Source organism: Semicossyphus pulcher, unplaced genomic scaffold (genome assembly GCF_022749685.1).
Source record: "Semicossyphus pulcher isolate SPU_LCO1_2020_fin unplaced genomic scaffold, fSemPul1.0.p SCAF_41, whole genome shotgun sequence".
NCBI lineage: Eukaryota > Metazoa > Chordata > Actinopteri > Labriformes > Labridae > Semicossyphus > Semicossyphus pulcher.
In genome coordinates, this window is record NW_027211717.1 from 457,501 (window position 1) to 480,666 (window position 23,166).

The 23,166-nt window shown below is 44.4% G+C and overlaps 1 protein-coding gene across 1 annotated transcript in view; it reads left to right on the forward strand.

Moving 5' to 3' along the window:
- The window catches only part of LOC138608235 (contactin-associated protein-like 5), a 26,201-nt gene extending 3,335 nt beyond the window's left edge, over positions 1–22,866 (forward strand). Inside the window, exons 2-24 of the mRNA XM_069680763.1 lie at positions 977–1,087; positions 1,603–1,796; positions 2,818–2,965; positions 3,293–3,496; positions 6,743–6,927; positions 7,103–7,246; positions 7,539–7,812; positions 8,496–8,639; positions 8,740–8,899; positions 10,075–10,181; positions 10,602–10,721; positions 11,032–11,232; positions 11,344–11,500; positions 12,825–12,952; positions 13,473–13,643; positions 14,256–14,474; positions 15,555–15,794; positions 16,545–16,751; positions 17,150–17,283; positions 17,459–17,546; positions 21,314–21,514; positions 21,713–21,787; positions 22,670–22,866. Coding sequence (XP_069536864.1) covers positions 977–1,087; positions 1,603–1,796; positions 2,818–2,965; positions 3,293–3,496; positions 6,743–6,927; positions 7,103–7,246; positions 7,539–7,812; positions 8,496–8,639; positions 8,740–8,899; positions 10,075–10,181; positions 10,602–10,721; positions 11,032–11,232; positions 11,344–11,500; positions 12,825–12,952; positions 13,473–13,643; positions 14,256–14,474; positions 15,555–15,794; positions 16,545–16,751; positions 17,150–17,283; positions 17,459–17,546; positions 21,314–21,514; positions 21,713–21,787; positions 22,670–22,866 — 3,809 coding nt within the window. The remainder of the gene's footprint in view (positions 1–976; positions 1,088–1,602; positions 1,797–2,817; positions 2,966–3,292; positions 3,497–6,742; positions 6,928–7,102; positions 7,247–7,538; positions 7,813–8,495; positions 8,640–8,739; positions 8,900–10,074; positions 10,182–10,601; positions 10,722–11,031; positions 11,233–11,343; positions 11,501–12,824; positions 12,953–13,472; positions 13,644–14,255; positions 14,475–15,554; positions 15,795–16,544; positions 16,752–17,149; positions 17,284–17,458; positions 17,547–21,313; positions 21,515–21,712; positions 21,788–22,669) is intronic.
- The last annotated feature ends 300 nt before the right edge of the window (positions 22,867–23,166 follow it).

A 23,166-nucleotide genomic window follows, 5' to 3' on the forward strand; every position in this document is an offset into this window, starting at 1 on the left:
ATGACTGTGTGCAGCCACCAGGAATCTCGAGAACATCATTGGACTGAACACTTTTACATGATATATGAAAGACAGATTGAACAGTGACACCCAGGTATTTAAAGTGATGATCTGTAGTTTGTTGTCAGAGATTGTAACGTCTGTATCCAGTGCAGGGTTGGTGTTATGGTGGTAAACGTGCTGATTGTTGTTGTAGTGGTTGTTATCAGCTGTCTGATGGTTACTACATGTTGAGGTTACAGGTGTACATGGGCCTAGAATTAAGCCCTGTGGGACACCATGTGGAGGCATTATGAAGCTGATTGTGATCAAACCTCACACTCTGGTGTCTGTCTGCCAGATGTCATAAAGGTGAGTGAATACCTCCTCACAGTCTGCTGCCTGTCTGATCTGTGTGCAGTGTTTGTATACAGTGAACAGGGACATAGTGAGGAGCCAATCCCACCTGGACAGGTCACCACTGAACTACAGGGCTGCCACAAACAGACAGACAACCACAACAGCAATTTCACCAGTTAACCAGCATGTGTTTGGCCTGTGGAAGGAAGCAGCTTTTCAGAATCAAGCCGCTTTATCCAACAACAGACAGATTATTTCCCTTATTAGGACAAACAGAGTGAGAGCCGCTTATGTTAACACTGATTTGGCGAAAATCAGATGAGAGATGAAACTGATAGTAGATCCAGATTTGGCCCACAGACTGCAGTTTGCCATCCAGTGATGTGACTTAGTAATCAGTTAACACAAAGAGGAGCTGGTATGAAATCCTTCTATCATAATAATTCTGGCCTGAAAATCATCTCAGACAAATATCCCTCTAAGCTGCAAGTGAACAAATCACAGAGGTGACAACAGGACGCATCTATGGGTTCATTTATTGCTGACATTTTGATATCCAAACCTTTGATTTATTCATGTCAGCCACAGTCTGTTTCAAGAGATCAGTGGTTCACAGCCTGTCCCTTTTCTTTCTCAGATAACTGCAACAGTCCGCTGGTGTCCTCATTACCACACTCATCCTTCCAGAGCTCGTCTCAGTCGTCCATCAGCTCTGCTGCTCACAGCGCTAAGCTCAACAGGAGAGATGGTAAGAGAGAGATGATGTTAGCATGCTACAGTTACACACCATAAAGCTGCTGAGTCTGCTGCTGGTGCTTTCATCTTTACAGTTAGACAGAACACGGCGTGCTTACAAACATGATATCACCTCACCTCCTTCTGCCCGTTTGGTCAGGTGTAAAGGCCACTGGGACAAACTGTCACTCAGGGGTTTAATGATAGCAGATGCTGCATTGGCTCAGGTGATTAATAACATGCTAAGAACCGTGATCGCTCTTTGTTCTCACCTGCGTTCACATGTGACTAAAAGAGCTGATCTAAGTCAGTCCACATAACACCGTCTGTGTTACGGAGGGAGGAGCCGTCAGACAGGTTGTCCTTGTGAGGCCGTCAGCCACACACACACACACACACACACACACACACACACACACACACAGGCAGGCCGACACACACACACACGCGCGCACACACACACACATGGGCACCACTGACCTCCACTTCCTGTATGTGCCCCCCCACGCCCACCTGCCCGCCCCACAGGAGCAGGAGGCTGGTCTCCCATGGTGACAGACCGGGAGCCCTGGCTGCAGGTGGACCTCAGGGAGCAGGTGGAGGTGACGGCCGTGGCCACACAGGGGCGCTCTGCCAGCCCAGACTGGGTGAGCAGATACCTGCTGCTGTACAGCGACACGGGCCAGGTGTGGAGACAGTACAGGCAGGAGGACGGGGGAGGGGTGAGTCTGCAACACGCTCACATATGGTGTGTGTGTGTGTGTGTGTGTGTATGTGTGTGTGGGCGTGCCTATGTGTGTGCGTGTGTGTGTGTGTGCATGTGTATGTGTGTGTGTGTGTGTGTGTGTGTGTGTGTGGGCGTGCCTGTGTGTGTGTATGTGTGTGTGCGTGTGCGTGCATGTGGGTGCGTGCGCGTGGCCTGTGTGTCTGTGTGTGTGTGTGTGTGTGGACGTACACACACACGTACACACACACACACCTTAAACCCTAGTACATACAGGGTCACACAGCACGAGGGTAACTGGCTGTCCCTGTCGACACTGGTAGCTCACACACTGATGGCGTGGGCCTCAGAGCTCCTCCAGTCAGACCTATGCACAATCTTCTTGCCCTATCTTGCCCAAGGACACTTCGACATGTGACTGTAGCAGTCAGGGACCCCTAACCCTAACCCTCAACCTTCTGATTGAGAGAAGGTTGGGGGTTCATTTATTTTCACATGCAAAGTGTTTAACTGAAACATATTTGGTGTAAATAAACTCTTTTACACCTTCTCTGCGGTTTGTGTGTGAAATATCTGCCGCTCTCTTCCCTCTGTAGATAAATAGGCCGAACACTCGGAGGATGAATCGATTCACTTTAAAGCCTCCTGTTCCTTTAATCCTACAAACTGCAGGTATAGAAGAGTGTCACTGTGAGGTCAACTAATGCTGATGTGGGCTTACAGACATTTAACATCACTGATCACGTAGTTATCAGTGATTGTTACTCACCTGCCTGCTACAGGCTCAGCAGCAGGTTCAGGATGTACACACAGTGTGCAGGTAGAGTGTGTGACCGTTCATGAGTCCCACTGAGCGTTGTGGAATGGCCCTTCATCAGATCACTCTTTAAGATGAAGACGATGAAGTCTCCTCATTCTTCTATCAGAGCTCATGAGATGTTAGACACATCTCTATCCTCTCTATTGATTCTATCGTCCTTATCGACTCTATCATCTTTCTATCCGGTGGTTTCCTGCAGATGTTTGGGGGGAACGTGAACGCTGAGGCCATCGTGCAGAACAAGCTGTCCCCCTCAGTGAGGACGCGCTTCCTGCGCTTCGTCCCTCTGGACTGGAACCCGAGTGGCTGGCTGGGCCTCCGGGTGGAGCTGTATGGCTGCTCCTTCAGTGAGTCACCCACAACTGACGATCATGGATAAATTATGTTTACACCTGTTTAAAGACACCTGACTCATGTATCACACGCGGGCTGCTTACAGCCTAAAACAGTGAAATAAAAGTGTGTTTGATGACGTCTGATGGAAAGATAGGTCTCCCTCTCTCTCTCCTAACCCTAACTAAGCCTAACCCTAACCCTTCTCTCTATTTGAGTCATGTTGTAGTGACATTATTGAACCCATCAACACTGTAGAACTTGATTGCCTCAGTCCATCATGCTCTGGCTCTGTGACCTGTGTTATGGATTGATTCTCATGTACTCATTTTTCCTTTTAGAGTCAGACATGGCCGACTTCGATGGCAGGAGTTCTCTGTTGTATCGTTTCAATCAGAAGTCGATGTCGACGGTAAAGGACGTGATCTCTCTGCGCTTTAAAAGCCGCCAGGCGGAGGGGGTGTTACTGCACGGGGAGGGGCAGAGGGGCGACTACATCACCCTGGAGCTCCACCGAGGAAAGCTGGCCCTCTACCTCAACCTGGGTAAGACACAATTACCATCATCTTTTACCCAGCTTCTTCAGCAGGAAACCAGAACCCAGGACCCTCATGTCCCTGAAGAAACCTGCTTACATGTTCATTTAGCACACTCATTATATTATACAATATACATTAGAGAGGGTTACAGCGGCAGCTCACCTCACAGGGAACACATTCAGAATCAACCTTCCTGACAAAGAGAGAGGTGCAGCTCAACAGGCGGCCGTGAACACACAACAGATTTAAAGTGACTTAAGTTCTTCACAAAACAACAACATGAGACAAAGAACTTAAAACATCACAACTTTAAGCTCAGCATACAGTGCATGTATCTTTTGTACCAACAGTCTGTCAGTTCTGTGTCCTTGTACTTCTAACTACAGGTCTAATAGTAATGACATGTCAAAGTGCTGTCACCCTGGTGGCCGTAAAGTGAACTGCAGTCTGTTTTATTGTAGCTTCACACACAGGACCGAGTGAGCCGTTCATCATGACGTTTAACAGTGCTGGAATTCTTTTACAAGTATTTATTCACATCACCATCACATGGACATCACCATCACCATCACCATCACATCGTCATCACATCGGCATCACCATCACATCGTCATCACCATCACCATCACCATCACATCGTCATCACATCGTCATCACCATCACATCACCATCACCATCACCATCACCATCACATCGTCATCACATCGTCATCACCATCACATCACCATCACCATCACCATCACCATCACATCGTCTTCACCATAACCATCACCATCACCATCACATCGTCATCACATCGTCATCACCATCACATCGTCATCACCATAACCATCACATCGTCATCACAATCACCATCACATCGTCATCGTCATCACCATCACTATCACCATCACCATCACATCGTCATCACCATCACATCGTCATCACCATCACCATCACATCGTCATCACCATCACTATCACCATCACCATTACATCGTCATCACCATCACATCGTCATCACCATCACCATCACTATCACCATCACCATCACATCGTCATCACCATCACATCGTCATCACCATCACCATCACTATCACCATCACTATCACCATCACATCACCATCACCATCACATCGTCATCACCATCACATTGTCATCACCATCACCATCACCATCACATCGTCATCACCATCACCATCATCATCACCATCACATCGTCATCACCATAACCATCACCATCACATCGTCATCACCATAACCATCACATCGTCATCACCATCACCATCACATCGTCATCACCATCACCATCACCATCACTATCACTATCACTATCACCATCACCATCACCATCACATCGTCATCACCATCACCATCACCATCACATCGTCATCACCATCACCATCACCATCACCATCACCATCACATCGTCATCACCATCACCATCACATCGTCATCACCATCACCATCACCATCACCATCACATCGTCATCACCATAACCATCACATCACCATCACTATCACCATCACATCACCATCACCATCACCATCACATTGTCATCACCATCACCATCACCATCACATCGTCATCACCATCACCATCACATTGTCATCACCATCACCTTCACCTTCACCATCACATCGTCATCGTCATCGTCATCACCATAACCATCACATCGTCATCACAATCACCATCACATCGTCATCACAATCACCATCACCATCACCATCACATCGTCATCACCATCACCATCACATCGTCATCACAATCACCATCACCATCACATCGTCATCACCATCACCATCACATCGTCATCACAATCACCATCACATCACCATCACCATCACCATCACCATCACATCGTCATCACCATCACCATCACCATCACCATCACCATCACCTTCACCATCACATCGTCATCGTCATCACCATAACCATCACATCGTCATCACCATCACCATCACATCGTCATCACCATCACCATCACCATCACATCGTCATCACCATCACCATCACCATCACCTTCACCTTCACCATCACATCGTCATCGTCATCACCATAACCATCACATCGTCATCACCATCACATCGTCATCACCATCACCATCACATCGTCATCACAATCACCATCACCATCACATCGTCATCACCATCACCATCACATCGTCATCACAATCACCATCACATCACCATCACCATCACCATCACCATCACATCGTCATCACCATCACCATCACCATCACCATCACCTTCACCATCACATCGTCATCGTCATCACCATAACCATCACATCGTCATCACCATCACCATCACATCGTCATCACCATCACCATCACCATCACATCGTCATCACCATCACCATCACCATCACCTTCACCTTCACCATCACATCGTCATCGTCATCACCATAACCATCACATCGTCATCACCATCACATCGTCATCACCATCACCATCACATCGTCATCACAATCACCATCACATCACCATCACCATCACCATCACATCGTCATCACCATCACCATCACATCACCATCACCATCACCATCACCATCACATCGTCATCACCATCACCATCACCTTCACCTTCACCATCACATCGTCATCGTCATCACCATAACCATCACATCGTCATCACCATCACATCGTCATCACCATCACCATCACATCGTCATCACAATCACCATCACATCACCATCACCATCACCATCACCATCACATCGTCATCACCATCACCATCACCATCACATCGTCATCACCATCACCATCACATCGTCATCACCATCACCATCACCATCACCTTCACCATCACATCGTCATCGTCATCGTCATCGTCATCGTCATCACCATAACCATCACATCGTCATCACCATCACCATCACATCGTCATCACCATCACCATCACCATCACCATCACATCACCATCACCATCACCATCACCATCACATCACCATCACATCACCATCACCATCACCGTCACCATCACATCGTCATCACCATCACCATCACCATCACATCGTCATCACCATCACCATCACCATCACATCGTCATCACCATAAGTTTCATGTGAAGTTTCATGTGAAACACTTTCAAAAGTGCTTTACAGAAAACATGCTACATGTTGTTGCTTTGGTATGAAGACATGTAACTGAATGGTTTTTTATTATGTCAAGCGGAGAATGGAGGTCGTGACCTCTGACACCGTCCTTTGTGAGAGGATGAATTAAGGGATTTATAAAAGGCTCTTTTGTGCTGTTCTCTGTGTTTGTGTCAGACGACACTCGGCTGAGGTTTAGCAGCAGTCGGGTTGCAGTCACTGTTGGCTCTCTGCTGGACGACCAGCACTGGCACTCGGTCATCATGGAGCGCTTCAACAAGCAGGTGAATCTGACGGTGGACTCGCACACGCAGCACTTCATCAGCAGAGGGGAGGGAGACTCACTGGAGGTGGACTATGAGGTCAGTCATCCTGCTCAGGTATCAGTCACTGAGAAACACCTTTAATATGAAATCATTCTAAAAGTCATGATTTATCTCTTCAATCTTTCCTCTCCTTTGCTCTTCCTGTCTGCAGTCTTTCATCTGCACGTTTCAGTGTAAAGAGTCGGTTACATGCTCTCTCTCTTTGTTTCAGCTGAGCTTCGGAGGCATCCCTCTGCCCGGTAAACCCGGCACCTTCCTCAGGAGGAACTTTCATGGCTGCATCGAGAACCTTTATTACAATGGCATCAACATCATCGATCTCGCAAAGAGACGCAAACCACAGATTTACAGCGTGGTGAGTTCAAGTGTATTCAGCCAGTGCACCGAGAGACGATGCAGTTTGACTGTGACACACAGGGGTTGGAGATAACAGTCCTGTGTGGACCGCAGAGCTGAGCCATGAATCAAGTGCAGACAGGGTCGAGGGCCATCTTTAAACATCATAAATGATCATCATTCATTTCCACTTAAACCTCAGGGGAGTCTCTGTGTTCACATCAGCTGAGGAGCAGCAAGCTTTAATGTCAGAGTGACACATATCAGAGTAAAGGTGAGAGAAACAGAGGTCATCCTCTCTGCTCCTCCAGGGTAATGTGACCTTCTCGTGCTCGAGGCCCCTGCTGGTCGGCTGTACCTTCCTGAGCTCCAGCAGCAGCTTCCTGTCGCTGCCTGCGGCCTCGTCCTCCACCATCTTGGGAGGTTTCTCTGTTCGCTTCCAGTTTAGGACGTGGAACCCCGAAGGGCTGCTGCTGTCTGCCCGACTGAACCGAGACAACCAGAGACTGGATCTACAGATCAGACAGAGCCGGCTGATCCTGAGCCTCCACAAGCCAGGAGACAGGAGATCAGAGCGCGCTGCAGGTCGGCAAATACACACTGTACACATACATGCACGTATACTACACACACCAGAGCCCAGACAAAGTGACTGCAAGTGCTCATACTTCTGACACAGTGAAATAAAGTAATGTGGTGCTGTGCAGTGAACATGTTGGTGTCTTCATGAGTAGTTTGTTTGGAGCTCAGATCTTTAGTGGATTCAGTTTCAGGAAATCACATTTATACTTCACAGATGTTCTTGGATTTCTGGGTCCAATCGTGTTTATGGAGATAATCCCTCCAAGATCTGGTGAGACATCATACCTCTGACTCAGGAGCTCTGAATGAGGAGCTCTGACTGAGGAGCTCGGACACAGGAGCTGTGACTGAGGAGCTTTGACTCAGGAGCTCCTCATTCAGAGCTCTGACTCAGGAGCTGTGACTGAGGAGCTCTGACTGAGGAGCTCTGACTCAGGAGCTCTGACTCAGGAGCTCTGAATGAGGAGCTCTGACTGAGGAGCTCTGAATGAGGAGCTCTGACTCGGGAGCTCTGACTCGGGAGCTCTGACTGAGGAGCTCTGACTCGGGAGCTCTGACTCGGGAGCTCTGACTGAGGAGCTCTGACTCAGGAGCTCTGACTCGGGAACTGTTCAGTGTTACAGACATGGTTCCTTGTCTTCATCGTCAGTGATAAAGTAAAGTAAAGTTTTCGTGTCGGTCTCCAGGTCACAGAGTCAATGATGGACTGTGGCACTCGGTGAGTTTGGACACGAGAAGTCTTCAGGTGAGTCTGACTCTGGACAACGAGCCGGCCTCCACAATGGGGCCGTGGGAGCACCTGGAGGCCACAGGCAGCTTCATCTTCGGAGGTCAGTGGATAATTTAAGTGTCTCACTACAGTATCAGAGTGAGTCCTCTTTAAGCATGTTCAGATGAGGATCTTTGTTCTACATGTTTCGTCTCCACCAGGCTGCCCCCCCACAGGCTGTCACAACCCAGCCGTGTCCTTCCAGGGCTGCATGCGCCTCATATCCATCAACAGCCAGACCATCAACCTCCAACACGTGCAGCAAGGGCTGCTGGGAGTTTATAATGAGCTTCAGTTTGACACCTGTAACATCAGAGACAGGTAAACAAGCTGTTTATTGCACACACACTGTCACAGAAGAACGCATACACTCAGACACACTGTGAGCTCAGACGGTGTCCTCCCTCTGCATGAAGGACCCGACCCCACTGTCCATCCTTGTTTTTGTGTTCAGGGGTTTGCAGCCTTGCTCTCAGTTTACATACATCCTGTAAACACACACAGCAAGACTAAATGTGCTCAGGTGTGTGGTCAGTAACCTTTGACCCCTGCTTATTAGAGTGTGAATAACCTGGGGTGATTTCATGGTGATGTCAGTGGTGGTTTCTATGACTTTAGTCCAGACTGAAATACATACATTTTTACTCAATGTTTCTGTCAGTAATCGTTTTATTCTGTTTATGACATAAAAAATACCATCAGCAAATATATAATCCTTTTTTAGACGCCCAAATGTTGATCTCTGTCGCTGCCTCATAAGCCTGACAGTGGCTTAAATATTTACACAGAGAGATTAATTTTCATCCCAAACCTTCTCATATCCCCTCGGATTAGTTTAAACATTAAAACCTTTCACAGACATGAACGTCTGATCATGGAACATCATGCTTTATATTTTGGTTTAATAAACGCAGCTCTGTGCTCTTTGTTAAGAGGATGAGATTATTTTCCCATATTGGACCTAATCTACTTTTTTGTCTGAGTTTGTCAGAGGGAGCTCATCTGCAGGTCAGCAGCTGAGAGCACAACTGTATAAGAAATAAAACTTTTTACTTCTCACGTAATTAAACCAAGACTGACACATTTTGTAAGGACATGTTTCAAATCTGAAACTTAAATCAACGCAAACAGACACAAAAACATGGAGGCAGCAGCAGAGCAGCAGCTCCTGTGTCCTGTGAGCTAAACTCACTGTTTTTCTGAATGGAGTCTGGTGTGTTTGCAGAGAGCGATGTAACGTCTGTGTGTGGTTAAAACAATCATCTTCCTCTGTAACAAAAAGGTCTATCTCTGTAGGGATCCTTTCTGTCATGTTGTCACCAGTTAGAATAACAATCTGAGCCTGTCAGTGGAAACAACAAGAACTTTTAGTGGACGACCTTTGACCCATCAAGGATTGTGTTATCTGTGAGACATTTAGAGCCATAAATATGAAAAACATGGAATAGACAGGTGAAGTTGATGAAAGTGTGGTCCTGTGTTGCCCTCCGCTGCAGGTGTCTTCCTAACCTGTGTGAACACGGAGGTCGATGTCTGCAGACCTGGAGCTCTTTCTCCTGCGACTGTTCAGGGACTGGTTACTCCGGAGCCGTCTGCCACAACTGTGAGTCCCTGTGTCACACTTTATTTCACTTCACCTTATCTAACATCTTCTTCTTTATTTCTCTTCATCTTCTTCATTTTACCCCATCATCTTTATCTTACTCTCTAGTCTTTATTTCTCTTCATTCTTTTTATTTTAGTTCATCTTGTTTGTAGTGTTTCAGATAGTAGGGTTATTCAGTCATGATTTAGTATCATTTATTGTAGAATCTGACAGACACTGAGGTTTTCTCAAACAGCTCAGATCAGGTTTTGCTGCTCAGTAATAATTAATAAAGATTTTTTCGGACTTTAAGATTGATTGATGCTTAAATGAAACAGAAACATTTGAGAGTTTTCAAAGGCTTTGCAGGAACCACAGATCTGCAGCTTATTAAGAGGATGATTAAAGAGTGACATCTAAACAAAAGTCTCCCTGCAGCCATCTACGAGCCGTCCTGCGAGGCCTACAGGCTGACTGGCAGCTCCTCCGGTTTCTACTCTATTGATCCGGATGGGAGTGGCCCCCTGGGGCCCGCCCCGGTCTACTGCAACATGACAGGTGAGTTCAGTCCATGTGATCACCTTCAGTCTCTCTGGCTCCTCTGGGACCGGAGCTCAGAGTCGAGTCTGTGACAGATCTCTGCATCGATCAGCAGTGTGACACTAAACGGTGCAGTCATTCTGTTCACTTCCTGTCTTCACAACACGACAGGCTGAGCTTCATCATGTCAGTGAGAATACACTGCACACTACATACAATACACAACTCTTTGTATTCTTGTTTTAAGTAGAGGAGCGTGTGTGTGTTCATGCTAACATGTTAACACATTAATATGTGTGTGTGTGTGTGTGTGTGTGTGTGCGTTTAGAGGAGCGTGTGTGGACGGTGGTGAGTCATAGCGTCAGCTCTCCAGTCAGAGTCCAGGGCTCATCTCTGCAGAATCCTCACATTATGATGTTAAACTACAGCTCCTCCTCAAAACATCTGCACGCCATCATCACTGGCTCAGAGCACTGCCAACAGGAAGTGGTTTACAACTGCAGGAAGTCCCGCCTCTTCAACACCAGAGGTAAAGTTGTATCATTATGTTATTAGTTCATCTCTTCTGTACAGTTGGTGCATCTCTTTTGTGTGAACACAGTCACACACACATTTCTTCTTCTCGTCATGTGTTCTGCAGACGGCCGCCCGTTTTCCTGGTGGGTGGATCAGGGTGGATCGAGGCGGAGCTACTGGGGAGGCTTCCTGCCGGGTGTGCAGCAGTGCTCCTGCAGCCTGGAGGAGAACTGCATAGACATGAACTACTTCTGCAACTGTGACGCAGACTCAGACACATGGTACATAAAATAACAGGTCAACAGGAAGTTGATAGAAAAGTCATTGAATCGCGATCTGTGAAACTGTTGACGTTTTCATGTCATTTACATGACGCATACATGACGTTTACATGATGTTTACCTGGCGTTTACCTGGCGTTTACATGACGTTAACATGACATTTACATGTTTACATGATGTTTACAAAAGTTTAGAAGACGTTTACATGATGTTTACATGATGTTTACATGATGTTTATATGACATTTTCATGACGTTTACATGATGTTTACATGATATTTACATCATGTTTACATAATGGCTACATGATGTTTACATGATGTTTACATGAAGTTTAGAAGACTTTTATATGACATTTACATGACGTTTACATGACGCTTAGATTATGTTTACACCATGTTTATATGACGTTTACATGATGTATACATCATGTTTACATGACATTTACATCATGTTTATATGACATTTACATGACGTTCACATGACATTTACATGTTTACATGACGTTTACATCATGTTTATATGACATTTACATGACGTTCACATGACGTTTACTTGACATTTACATGATTACATGACGTTTACATCATGTTTACATGACGATTACATGACGGTTACATGAGGGTAACATGACGTTTACATGTTTACATGACGTTGACATCATGTTTACATGACTTTATATGACGTTTACATGACGCTTAGATTATGTTTAAATCATGTTTACATGACGTTTACATGACGTTTACATCATGTTTACATCATGTTTACATGACGTTAACATGACATTTACATGTTTACATGATGTCAACATGATGTATACATCATGTTGACTTGACATTTACATGTTTACATGACTTTTACATGATGTTAACATGACGTTAACATGACGTTTACATGACGTTAACATGACGTTTACATCATGTTTGAATGCCGTTTACATGACATTTACATGACGTTTACATGACATTAACATGATGTTAACATCACGTTTAAATGATGTTTCAGATGACGTGTACATAATGCTTACATTGAGAGTAACATTGATTATAAGCATGTTTTATTTCCCTGCAACATGTCTTTAAAAAACCAAGACTTGTCGACCCTCAGGATGTGGTCTGGGATGATGGATAGGTCCAACAAGATAAATAAATGTGTTTTTTTGGAATTAGCTTTGTTTCTAACTCTACTGATGAAAATCTCTTTGGCTGTTGCAGCGTGTTGGCCCTCATCGGCCACCATAAAACACTGATGGATGTAAACTGTAACATGATTGGTTGGTGGAGGCATACAGAGATGTTAACAGTACTTTTCTATTTGTGTGTCAGGGCTAATGACACAGGAGTCCTGTCCTATAAAAACCACCTTCCAGTGAGCCTCATCGTGGTCGGAGACACCAACAGAACAAACTCAGAGGCCGTCTACAGCATCGGGCCTCTGTGGTGCTATGGAGACAGTAGGTGATCAATCAGTGTTAAAGCTCCATTTTCAGCTTCTTTTATTATCTGAGACAAAACCACATACAGTATATATATATATATATATATATATATATATATATATATATATATACAGATGTTTTGAGGAGGAATTTTTCTTATTTCACTGTTTTTCCATCCAGACCACATCATGTGTAAGCAGAAAAGTGTGCATGGATTAGTTTTCATCTGAATCCTCTGAGTGCAGTGTCTTTTGGCCTGGTCTGGTCTGGCCTGGTTTGGCCTGCATGGAAAGAAATCTGTGTGTTTGTGTTTAAATAAGCCTGAAAGGATTTGAGAAGATTTAAGACTTTCGTGGTGATATCTGGAAACAAAGGAACCTAGTGTGAAACCTTTTATCCCTCAGCTTTTTCTCCCTTTGTTCTGCTGGGATAATGTGCTGAATAAATAGGAACATGTGTTAAAGGATGCTGTTCCCAACTCTCTGCCGTCTGTCAGGGTTTCTGCTCCTGTACATTTCTCTGATCTGTCCTTCAGAGTCAATCTGGAACGCGGTGTCCTTCTTCCAGGAGTCCTCCTCGCTCCTCTTCCCCTCCCTGCAGGCCGAGCTCTCCTCCGACTTCTCCTTCTTCTTCAGGACCAGCGCTCCTTCAGGAGTCTTTCTGGAGAACCTGGGACACAAAGACTTCATCAGACTGGAGCTGAGCTGTGAGTCAACTGATGAACACACTATTTTTATCTGAGGGAGGAGATAAGACAATAGACTGAATATAAGAAGTGGGCGTGGCCACAGTGACATCACCGGATAGTTTGTGGACTACAGTTTAAAGCCTCTAGTTCAGCATTTTTGCCGTCGCCATCTTGTTTTTCTGCAGCCAGAAGTGACCATATTTGGACGAGAGGATGGTTACACATTGTCACACCTTTATCCTGTATAAGCAACTTGTCACTCACAGGTAGCCCCGCCCTAACCCCTCCCCTCTGTCTGGTCTGTGTGACTCTCAATGGGAGCATCAGTGACTAAATGAGCATCATGCTGTGTTGAAGAAGACTTGAAACTAGAGACTGAGACCATAAACTCATTAGGAACATGTTTACTGAGGGAATACATCAGGAGAGGAGGAGGAGCATTTTCTCATAGACTTCTATAGGATCAAACTGCTTTTACAACCAGTGGAGTCGCCACCTGCTGGACATTAGAGAGACAATACACCTGCAGAGCATAAACAAAACTGTGGTTGTATCTCTGTGTGTGTGTTTGTGTGTGTGTGTGTGTGTGTGTGTGCGTGTGTGTGTGTGTGTGTGTGTGTGTCCTCTCAGCTCCCTCTGTGGTCTCTTTCTCCTTTAACACTGGAAACGGTCCGGTGGTCCTGGCGGTGAAGTCCCCCCTCCCTCTGAACGACCAGCAGTGGCACCAGGTGAGGGCGGAACGTAATGTGAAGGAGGCGTGGCTGCAGGTGGACTGGCTGCCCCTCCACCTGCTGGAGGCTCCATCTGATGGACACCTACGCCTCCGCCTCAACGGCCAGCTGTTTGTAGGTATGTCACGTGTCGGGATGTGTAGAGATGTGTCAGGACGTGACGTGACGGGACGAGTAGAGACGTGTTCGGGACGTGTAGAAATGTGTCGGGACTCGTAGAGAGGTGTCGAGACTCGTAGAGAGGTGTCGGAACGCGTAGAGACATGTTGGGACTCGTAGAGAGGTGTCGAGACATGACAAAGACGTGTAGAAACTCGTCGAGACGGCTTCGGGACGGCTTCGGGATGCGTAGAGACGTGATGAGACGGCATTGGGACGCCTAGAGACGTGTCGAGACAGCTTCGAGACGGCTTCGGGACGCGTAGAAACGTTTCGGGACGAATAGAGACGTGTAGAAATGTGTCGGGATGCGTAGAGACGTGTCCGGACGCGTAGAGACGTGTCGGGACTCGTAGAAACTCATCGAGACGGCTTCAGGATGGCTTCGGGACGCGTAGAGACGTGGCGAGACGGCATCGGGACGCGTAGAGACGTGGCGAGACGGCTTCGGGACGCGTAGAGACGTGGCTAGACGGCATCGGGACGCGTAGAGACGTGTCGAGACGGCTTCGAGACGGCATCGGGACGCGTAGAGACGTGGCGAGACATGTAGAGACGTGTCAGGACGCGTCGGGACATGTTTTTGAAACACAGAGACTGCATAGTTATTTCTGCTTTTTGTGACATCATTTTGTGAGTTTCTTTAAAAGCTTCATGTCCCTAAAATCTGTTCAGGTTAGTAATTTTCTAACTCTTATGATTTTTTATATAAGATATATTTAAACAGAAGTCTTATGCTCTCTGTGTGTTAAACTGTAAACGACACAGCGTAACGACGTCACCAACAAAAAGTCTCCAGGTTCAGTTGCAAACAGAGTGAAGGCACAAGCTATTCAAGTTTTTATGAATATAAACAGGATTATGAACCACAGCAGCATCACATTATCAGAAATAAATGAAACTCTCTGTAGAATAAAGAAGCACATGCGTGTGTTTCTGCTCCACCTCAGTCCACCTGTCTAAACGCTGTATGAGCTCTGATGATGATGTGTTGGTAGAACCCGTTTCATATAGTAAACATTGTTGTATGGGTTCTCAGGAGGATCAGCGAGCCAGCGGAGAGGTTTCCTGGGCTGCATTCGGACTCTGAACATCAATGGTATGACCTTTGACCTGGAGGATAGGGCCAGGACGGTGCCGGGGGTGAGCTCGGGGTGTCCTGGCTACTGCAGCGGCTCCAGCAGCCTCTGCCACAACAGAGGGAGGTGCATCGAGAGGAGCAGCGGCTACACCTGCGACTGCTCCACCTCAGCGTACGGAGGCCCCACCTGTAGAGAAGGTCACACACACTCATCTGTTCATCTCTGTTATACAAGTTAACAAATCATCGTCAAATGAATTCATGATCAAATCCAAGGCTTTTCAACATGAGGTCCCAGATTCAGTCTCTTCTTTTTGTAACCGACATCAACTTCTAAAAACTCTCTTAAAAATCTGATCAGGTCCAAACAAGGTTACAAACTAATGAATTTACATCTTTTAACAAACACGTTTAATGAAAAAGCATCCGCACACTCAAATCTGTGCAAGAATCGTATTTAATTTTAAGGTTTCGGTCAGAGACCTTCAAGGATGAAAAGGTTACCTGTTCATGCCTTGAAGAAGGTCTCCAGCACCTCAGTTAAGTTTGATACCAGGTAAGCTGTGCTTTCTTTTATTAACAAACACATTTAAAAAGAGGAATTTGTTTTTCCTGGTTTCTTAGTAAGAATATCTACTGCTCACAGGAAGTGTCCCGGTCAGCTGACTGGGGAAAGGTCACAGGGTCAGTAAAATATAAGGGGTTCATCCTCAGGACATCTGTCCACAAACACCATCCTCAGGAGAAACTGTGTTTTTCATCCACCTCTGATCAGACACAGAGTTTCACTCAGCTCATGTTGTGGAGCATAGTGAACGTTTCCACCTGTAGGGGGCGCCAGCAGGACTTAAGACTACCAAACATCAAGAGTTAAAACCAAGGTTCTCCTGTTATATAAGCTTTGTGTTCTGTGTGTGTGTGTGTGTGTGTGTGTGTGTGTCTCTGCAGAGGTGTCGGTGTCACTGGACAGAGAGTCCTCGCTCAGCCTCCTCTTTCAGGAGCCCTTCTCAGTGATGCAGAACAGAAGCTTCCAGACGAGCAGCCGGGCCGGAGAGGACGCCGCCTTCAGCTTCATCACCTCCAGCAGCCCCGCCATGCTGCTGACCGTCTGCACCTTCAGCCAGCAGTACATGGCGGTCATCCTCACCACCAACGGTACGCACATCTGATGATCCGCACTGACACTGAAGAAATACAGCGCCATGCATGAGAAAATCTACAACTGATCAAATCAGTCTTTAACTACGACTTTCTATCTAAAATCAGACCTATGAACTGTGGCCGTTGTTGAGTTCATGTTTCTGTACGTTTCCAACCTCCTCTCTGTAAATGAGTGTATGACTGTAAATAGTGTTAAAAACTCCTGCTCACTCTGCTCCAGCTCCTGCTCCAGCTCCTGCTCCAGCTCCTGCTCCAGCTCCAGAACTATGGGCTGTTTTGGCTCAGAGTCTCCACCATCACTTCTTCTGGGACAAACTACAAACAGAGAAAATGGCTTCAAAAGAAAGACATTGATGCTGTTTAATGCTGTCTGTGTGTGTTTCTGTATGTAGGCAGTCTGCAGATCTGGTATCACCTGCAGCCTCACAGGACCCCGGAGGTGTTCAGTCCGGTCCTCAGCAGCTTGGCAGACGGACGACTCCATCAAATCAGAATCCACCGTGGGGGCAGAGACCTGTACGTACAGGTGAGCCGAGAGGACAGGCAGAGAGCCCGTTAGATTATTGATCTGTATCGAGATGAATAAGCACGTCAGTGAAGGTCTGAAGCACTTAAAGCCGATTGTGGTCTGTTATGTGTCAGAAAGTGGCGCTGCTGATTTAATTTAGTTTCTGTTTCTTTGATTCTTTTCGCTCCATCAGATTGACCAGGACGTCCACACAAAGTTCAGGCTGTCCTCTGAAGCAGAGCTGATCTCTATCAGATCCCTGACTCTGGGAAGAGTCATCAGTAAGTCCTCAAGTCATGTATCTGTTTATCTGCCTGTTTATGTGTTTGTTTATCTGCCTGTTTATGTGTTTGTTTGTTTATCTGTCTGTTTATGTGTTTGTTTATCTGTTTGTTTATCTGCCTGTTTATGTGTTTGTTTATCTGTCTGTTTATGTGTTTGTTTGTTTATCTGTCTGTTTATGTGTTTGTTTATCTGTCTGTTTATATGTTTGTTTATCTGTCTGTTTACATGTTTGTTTATCTGTCTGTTTATGTGTTTGTTTGTTTATCTGTCTGTTTATGTGTTTGTTTATCTGTCTGTTTATATGTTTGTTTATCTGTCTGTTTATGTGTTTGTTTGTTTATCTGTCTTTTTATGTGTTTGTTTATCTGTCTGTTTATGTGTTTGTTTGTTTATCTGTCTGTTTACGTGTTTGTTTATCTGTCTGTTTATGTGTTTGTTTGTTTATCTGTCTTTTTATATGTTTGTTTATCTGCCTGTTTATGTGTTTGTTTGTTTATCTGTCTTTTTATGTGTTTGTTTATCTGTCTGTTTATGTGTTTGTTTGTTTATCTGTCTGTTTACATGTTTGTTTATCTGCCTGTTTATGTGTTTGTTTGTTTATCTGTCTTTTTATGTGTTTGTTTATCTGTCTGTTTATGTGTTTGTTTGTTTATCTGTCTGTTTACGTGTTTGTTTATCTGTCTGTTTATGTGTTTGTTTGTTTATCTGTCTTTTTATATGTTTGTTTATCTGCCTGTTTATGTGTTTGTTTGTTTATCTGTCTTTTTATGTGTTTGTTTATCTGTCTGTTTATGTGTTTGTTTGTTTATCTGTCTGTTTACATGTTTGTTTATCTGTCTGTTTATGTGTTTGTTTGTTTATCTGTCTTTTTATATGTTTGTTTATCTGCCTGTTTATGTGCTTGTTTATCTGTCTGTTTACATGCTTGTGTTGAAAAAACTTTCGCCTGTCGGATGCATTTGTCATGAGTGATATTAATCATCTCGATGATCACTTAAAATTGTTAGTATGTGACTTTCCAGTCCCACAGGAGGGAATGTTGGAAACATTTTTGAAGCTTTATAATCAAATGTTTTAAAGTTGAAGTTATATAATCAAAAGTTTTATAATGATGTGTTTTAGTTGAAACTTTATAATTAAATGTTTTAGAGTTTATGATATATAATCAAAAGTGTTATAATGATATGTTTTAGTTGAAACTTCATAATCAAAGGTTTTAGAGTTGAAGTTATATAACCATAAGATTTATAAATTAAATGTTTTAATGCCTTAAAGTTAAAGTTTTATAGTTAAAATGTCTTAAAGTTAACTTTTCTATAGTCTAATGCTTTAAAGTTAAAGTTTTATAGTTAAAATGTCTTAAAGTTAACTTTTCTATAGTCTAAAGCCTTAAAGTTAAAGTTGTACAGTCAAATGTCTTAAAGTTAAAGTTTTACAGTCAAGTTTTTTATAGTTGAGGTTTAACAGTCAAATGTTTTATAGTTAAGGTTTTATATTCTAATGTTTTATAATAAGTTTTCATAATCTAAAGTGTTAAAACTCTAAATATAGAATCCTAAGCTGAAAAACTCGCTGGGCTCAGCATCAAAGGCAAGCGCAGGGTTGGCAGCTGGCCAAGAAAAACAGGTGTCCCCCCCCCAGCCCCTCCCTTTTTGTTGTACAGTGCATGAACGTGCCTAATTGGCCGGAGTGAAGAAGAGGCCTGCAGAAAAGTTGGAAATGGGTCAGGCAAAAACTGAGAGGAAACCGGCTGATGGAAAAAAGCCAGAGCGAGGGGGAGCTCCAACAGGTGTGGGGGGAAGCTGAAGCCCAGCGAGGGGGGGGCGGAGAGTATATAAGACCCGAGCGGCTGACCCGTGGGCAGTCTCGTCCGGATGACACTCATTGATTTATTGATGTATCAGTTTATCTGTCATCAATAAAGATTTTTGTTGCATCAGATTTTGCTTTTCTAAGATCATTTTTGACAGTTTTATTTCTCAGTTTGAAGACTTATTCGACCAAGTTTATTAACTATTTTTGAGGTTTTATTATCTATTGGAGATTGAAATTAAGTTGCAGATAAGATAGTTTGTGGAACTTTTTTGCCACAACACTTGTTTATCTGTCTGTTTACATGTTTGTTTATCTGTCTGTTTACATGTTTGTTTATATGTTTGTTTATCTGTCTGTTTACATGTTTGTTTATCTGTCTGTTTACATGTTTGTTTATCTGCCTGTTTATATGTTTGTTTATTCTTTTTTTTTTCAATTGAATTTTATTTTATTGCGGTTCATTTTCAACAGACAAAACAAAATACAAAGATAGAAAATAAAAGTTTTTAGTGATAAACTGAAAGGGTGTGGGCAGAAGCTAACGCTAGTTAACTCCTCCCCCTCTTACCTTACAAAATCATAATCACCACGAAAACGAGGATATGCAGCCGCTAAGCAGATAAATTTGTATTTTCGATTTGGGCCATTGTGGCATTAACATACTTACATTAACTTAAATTTTCCAAAGTGTATTGTATGATGGAATTGTTCTGACAAAGTGTACTGCATGTTTGGATGTCTTCGGAACAAGTATTCCACAGGTTCACCCCCCTGACTGACAGACAACGGTTTTTAATGTTTGTTTTTGTCTTTACTTTTTTCAATACAAATGCTCCTCTCAGATTGTATTTGCTGACCCTCATTTTTTTTTCATTTTTTATTTAACCTTTATTTAACCAGATAGTCCCACTGAGATTAAGAATCTCCTTTTCAAGGGAGACCTGGGGCCCGTTTCAGAAAGCAGGTTTAGTGAAAACCCCGAGTTTGTTAACCCTGAAATGAGGGAAACCTCGGGTTTGCCGTTTCAGAAAGAGAGGTAACTTGACTTAACTCTGAGTTGGTTACTATGGTAACCAAGTCTGTGAACCTAACCTGGTCGGGAGCAGGTTTTCTTCAGGACACTCAGAGTTTCTCTCTGTCTCCTCCCTCTAGAATATAAAACCCTCATTCACTTCCTCGTTCATTCAGCCCGTCTCACGCGTGTGTTTGAGCGGTTACAGATTAAAAGAAGAAACGTTGAATTGTACATGAATTATAATGTATGTGAAGTCAGCATCATGTTAGGGATAAAGCTGATGCACATTAAAACAAACAGCCACTGAATGATATTTAATCTGTTTAATATTTAAAATATGATCAAAGTGAGGTTCAGCCATGAGCCTGTTCTGCCTGAGCCGCACCTTTCAATGATGTTCTGCTGTTTTATTTTTAACTGCTTCCATGTATGTTTTTTCCTCCCGCTGGATTGCTCCTAAATTAATATAAATTTTACTTACTTGCAAATTTACTCGAGCAGCAGTTTCTTCCCACGCCGCTTCTCTCTCTTTTGCAGCTGCAGCCGTGTTACTTTATGTTTCTAAAAACATGCTGATATTCGCTGAACGTCCGCGTGAGGATTTCGAGCTCCACTGGTGTGACGTAGGAGGACCTCTTTTTGTGTACCGTTGCCATGGTGAATCGTGGTGTCGGGGCTCCATTAATGCTGGCTTTTTACAGTCAGCGTGCACGCACTTAGCTCCGGCTGAACCTACTCAGAGTTGATTGAACTAACTCTGATCAGCTGTTCTGGAACCGAAAACTCAGAGTTTCCTATCTCAGAGTAGTTCAACTCAGAGTTCAGGGTTAGACTCAGAGTTTGTTGAACCTGCTTTGTGAAACAGACCCGGATTGTTTATCTGTTTATCTGTTTAGTCTGTTTGTTTATCTGTTTATCTGTCAATTCCTACAGGGAGAGAGAACTTCCATGAGGAGGTGGTTCTGGCGGGTTCAAGTGGTTTCATTGGCTGCCTCTTCTCGGTCCAGTTTAACCATGTGGCTCCTCTGAAAGAAGCGCTGATGAATCGAGGGAGCTCATTGGTCACCATCCGGGGGTCACTGGTCCAGTCAAACTGTGGAGTGCTGGCAGACTCCATCTCCCACAACCTGAGAGGTAACACATGCAGCTAAATGCAGCAACAAGCAGCATCTAAAATGAACCTAAAGCTGTATGTTGTCATAGAAAGGTCTGACTCCTTTCACAGCATTGACACTTGTAGGGTGAACTCTGACCCCTCATGATGCAGAGGAAACCAGAGAGCGGCCCAGGGTTTTTGCTGTCATATTGAGTTTCTCTGATCTGCCTCCACAGATGATTCTGCAGCGGCCAATAAAGAGAAGGAGCAGCAGGGCGGAGATACTCAGCGGGACGTGGCTGTGATAGCAGGCATGTTTTACTCTGTTGTGTAATTCCTGGAGTATACTGAGGTCATTTTCTCAACTGCACTTGTTTAGTATCTTGGTGAAGCACTGTGCCTGGAGCAGGCGGTTTAAACTTTGCTGCGGGCGGTCAAAAAATAAACTGGGGGATTTTCATGGGATGAAAATTGTACTTATAGTCCCTTTTTTGTATGTAAATGATCACACTGTCTTGAAATAACCTTGTTTATTAAGCATAAACACCAGGTGAACAGATTGTTTACAAGTCCTCTTTGCCTACATGACTGTACAGGATTCAATGAAAGTCCTCTTATTCTCTCGCACAGAGCTTTACTCTAATCCTTTTAATCCATAACAAGCCATGCAGGTCTGGGATAGAAATATACAACCATCGTATGTCAATGTTTTTCGAGAATGCCCATCAAGACAAAATAGTAGTATCTTACTGTTCCTCTAGTATGTACTTATGACCTGAGTCAGACCTTTCTAAGGGCCCTTCAATGTCAGTGCCAATCCTAGAAAAGGGGACATTTATTATTGGCATGGCTTTCAGTTGGAACTGCTGGACTTTTTTGTGACTGGCCAACTAACATTTAAAATGAGGCGCAAGAAATGTACTGACAATAGAGGCAGACGTTCGTTCACTACCAAAACCTCCCCGAGGGATGCTGCAGTCGAGGGCCAAGCTTTGTCTTTCAAGCTTTCTGGCACAATGTTACAGAAAAGGTTAGGAGTAAGGTTTTCACACTTACTGTTTATCCAATCACACCCCGGATTCTCCAGGTGAACCTGGCCACCATATCATTAGAGGTACCTTTGGTTATCCACACTTGTCATAAAACAGTTCTCACTGTATCTGGTTTCTGCCGATGTCTTTGCTGCTCCTCAGGTGTGGTGACAGCCGTGGTGTTCATCACGGCTTGCATCTCGGCCGTGGTGACTCGCCTCCTGTATCTGTGGGGGACCCAGAAGAGAAACCACGGTATCCAGGAGAAGGAGCACTGCCAGAGCATGGAGACCCCCAACCAGACAGAGCTGCACCTCTATAACTCTGTCAGAGATAACATGAAGGAGTACTACATCTGAACACATGAAGGAGTACTGCATCCGACCAGAGCAAGTTTTACAAAATCCTGCAACTTGAAGGGGCTCAACATCTAACCCGAGGACTATAACATCCTACAGGACAAAGAACTACATCATCCTACAGGACAAAGGACTACATCATCCTATTAGACAAAGGACTACATCATCCTACAGGACAAAGGACTACATCATCCTATGGGACAAAGGACTACATCATCCTATTAGACAAAGGACTACAACATCCTACGAGATGAAGGACTACAACATCCTACGGGACAAAGGACTTCATCATCCTACAAG